Genomic DNA, 3,437 nt, shown 5'->3' on the forward strand with positions numbered 1-3,437 from the left:
CGTAAAATCATATTTTCCTTTTTTGTGTCTCTGTATAACAGCAGCACGTGGTGGTGCAGAGGTAACCCTCTCTCATAATATGTCACAGGTATTATGAGACTGGGTTACCTTCATGGTGTTCATTACATCTGAATCTTAAACCCATTTAATTGTTAAACTAACACTCCAGCTGGAGCACAGGTAGCTCCTGGAGCATTAGTATTTCTGTGATTGTCCAAATGCCTGCACTGTATCCACATCTAGCTGCTCCTAGCCAACACAAAGGCTGGTGTTAGCTTAGTTTAAGCCAGATTTTTTTAATGTTTCACAGCTAAAGTGAAAGCTCCCAGGCATTTTGTCTCTATGCTGCCCTCCTCTCATCAGTAGTAAAAGCCCTCCATTTACAGGACACAGAGCTGAAAGGGGATGCAGGGTGCCACAGGGTAGCAGTTACACAGACAGATTACCTGCAAATCCCACCCAGGGGACTCAGAGCAGCCACATCTGCAGTCCACACACACACACGCACACACACACACATGCACACACACACGCACACACACACACATGCACGCACACACACACATGCACACACACAGTCACCTCTTGAAATAAGATTATAACACCAGGACACACAGAGCCAAGCCCCTTCATTCCTGATGCAGGCAGAGGGAAGTGCTGATGCAGTCTGAATGGGAAATGTGAATGGAGTGCCGGGGGAGCAGAGATATACATAAAGTCAGAGAAGTAATGAAATGATGGAGTCAAATGGCAAAGGTCCAGATGTTAAGGCTGAACCCAATCAGCTACAACGTTAAAACCCACCTAATATTGAATATGCCCAGAACTTTATTTTGTCACTGGACATCCACGATGCTCTAGTTGTGTTTGTTATGGATGGATCAAATGGTCAATCCATACTTCCACGAATGGCCTGCAAGGTTCCCAATAACATTTTGGTTTGTGTCAAAAACAGCCAATAAATGCAGAGACCCCAGGTTTCCTACAAAGCCCTGCACTGTAGGGAGATAATCAATTTTATCCTCCCCATTAGTCCATGGTTTGAATTTGTAGCTGAATGATTTAAATTCAGCTGTAATAAGTTCATTTCTGAGCTTCAGCTGGAGTTGAGAGTCTGCCATTGGTGTAACAAGCTGAGGGGTCCATGTCAGGTGGTGAGAAGAATGAGAACTGTGCATTCATTTTATTATGGTGCAACAGGGTCAGAGTTATTAGCAGTGGACATGCTGTCAGTATCCACAGCAAAAAGTTGGGAGAATGATTTTTCTGCTTCAAGAGCTGAAGGCATATATTTAAAAAAAATCATTCAGTCTGCTGTGTTACATTAATATTTTTCTAAGAGGTAACAATACTGATGACCAAACAACTGCGTTCTATGTAAAAGGTCAAACAATGAAAAAAAACCTACTGATCAAAAACTCTTATCTTAAATAACTATAACACATTGATAATAAAATCACTCATTACAGACTATTGTCCCATGGTACCTAAATAAGCTTAGAGAGCAAGAAATAAGCATAATACTGTAAATCGCCTTTAAACTCTAAGCAGTCACAGAAGCAAATATGTTACTCTAAAGTAGCTATGCATGATTCCCAGTTTAAAACAATTCTTATTTATTATAAATTGGGCCACAATGCATTATTCTTTGCTGAAACAAGACATCTCCTTACTCTCTTTCTTCACCTTCTGATTGGCTGTCCTTGTAAACAACACGTCTGGTTGGGCAGGTGGGTGGGCCTTACATGTTCAATGTGTTCTATGTTTGCAAATGTTCCTATTTACTGAAATGTTGATAATATGAGCATTCAAGGCAAATCGTTAAATGCTTTGAAACATATTAAACACACAATAGTATCATTTATGTATAATGTATAGGTTGTACAAAGCAAAAGGCAACATTTTTCGTCTCCTTTTACATAAATAATCACAATGTTCCCAAAGATCAGTGACAAATAAGTAAAAATAAAATAACTTTGAATTTCAGTTTAAAAAACATCTGCATTTATCCGATTGTGCTGGTGCTGTAATGCTTGTGTGCTGTCATTGGTCAGCTGGGACAACCTCCAGGATGATCTGCAAGGTTCGGTTGAAGGAATCTGATGACACAAACAAAATAGTGTAAAGCTCCATCAAGATAACAGCCTAACAAGATTGCAGTTAAAACACAAATGAAAGGTGATTGTTTCACAAAAATCATTGATAACAGTGCAACAATTGGAAATCAGCACATTATACAAAGCAGATACAATTAGCTCTCTAAAGCAATGAAGATGTGTTCTCTGGAGTGATAAATTACAGTTCTCCATCTGGCAACTGGATAGAGAGCTGTTTGGGGGGGGGGTGAGCTGAAGTTGAGTTGTTTGTCAGGACTTGGGTTCAGCCCCTTGAAATACCTTTTAACTCCCAGGGGCTTCTGTAAACCACCACCACCCAAGATAAAGCTAACACTTGTGAGACTTGTGAGGTGTAAGTATCACAGCAGATACCACTATGTCAAAAAACTGAGGATGGAACACAGAAAAATATGAAATAATTTTTTCGTAGTCTATTTTTTTATGTCTAGTATATAACCAATTTGAAAATATGCTGCAGTAGGCCAAAACTTGATTAATGATGTTAAATATGATTTGCAACATAAGAAAAAAGACAGAAAAAAGTCCTCCTATTACAGAGTTTAGTTGTTTAGCTTCATCCATTGACAGATCTCTCCTGAGATGTTCAGTTCAGGTCTGGCCGGGCCACTCAAAGACACTCACAGGGTGGTCCCAAAGCCACTGCTTTGTTTTCTTAGGCGTGTTCTTAGGGTCATTGTCCTGTTGGAAGGTGAATTTTTGTACTCAAAAGAGTCCTGAAGAGCAGAGAGCACTCCTGTCTCTGAACCGCTTTGCAGCATCTGACGAGTGGTCTGTCTGATGGGATTAGCTTAACAGACGCGTCGGGGTTTCCAAATTCGTAGGCTGCATACTCCTGAGGACCCGGCCTTTGCGGTCTACGTGGGCCGAGTCCTCCGAAGGCCGGGTAGGCCGGAATTGCGAGGCTGTGAAATTGGACGATCTAGCCTTCAGTTTTGCGTCACCAGCTGTCTCGGTGGAGTTTAATAAACTCGGCCGTCTGCTCCTTTCTATCTAAAATATAACAGGACACTGGAGTAAATTCTCTATCATCTCACACTTCTGTTTAATCAGTTTTCTGTTTGATGTTTCTTCAGCTGTGTGAAAACGAAATCTTTAATCTCAGCCAAACCAATTTTCTGACGAAAAATTAAAACACTGAAAAAAGCCAAACGATAACATTTTTAAGTTATCTAAGTGACTTATATATAATGTTTAACCTGAGTTGTGAAAGACGGCTAGCTATCAAGCTGGTGGGTAACAGACGTCTCCGAAAACATCGGAGCACTTTTGCAAATATGCGATATCTTGATAGACCGAGCA

At 40.5% G+C, this 3,437-nt stretch overlaps 1 protein-coding gene across 1 annotated transcript; it reads right to left on the reverse strand.

The window, feature by feature from the left end:
• Window positions 1-1,168: 1,168 nt before the first annotated feature.
• LOC121813282 (cystine/glutamate transporter-like) lies at window positions 1,169-2,101 on the reverse strand (the record flags this gene model as incomplete). The annotated part of the gene is given in 1 exon segment (XM_042216950.1): window positions 1,169-2,101. A coding segment is annotated over 1 exon segment (58 nt), but the record flags the coding sequence as incomplete, so codon positions are not given.
• Between the last annotated feature and the right edge of the window lie 1,336 nt (window positions 2,102-3,437).

Source organism: Haplochromis burtoni, unplaced genomic scaffold (genome assembly GCF_018398535.1).
Source record: "Haplochromis burtoni strain Fernald_Lab_line unplaced genomic scaffold, NCSU_Asbu1 Contig_1392, whole genome shotgun sequence".
In the NCBI taxonomy this organism is placed as follows: domain Eukaryota; kingdom Metazoa; phylum Chordata; class Actinopteri; order Cichliformes; family Cichlidae; genus Haplochromis; species Haplochromis burtoni.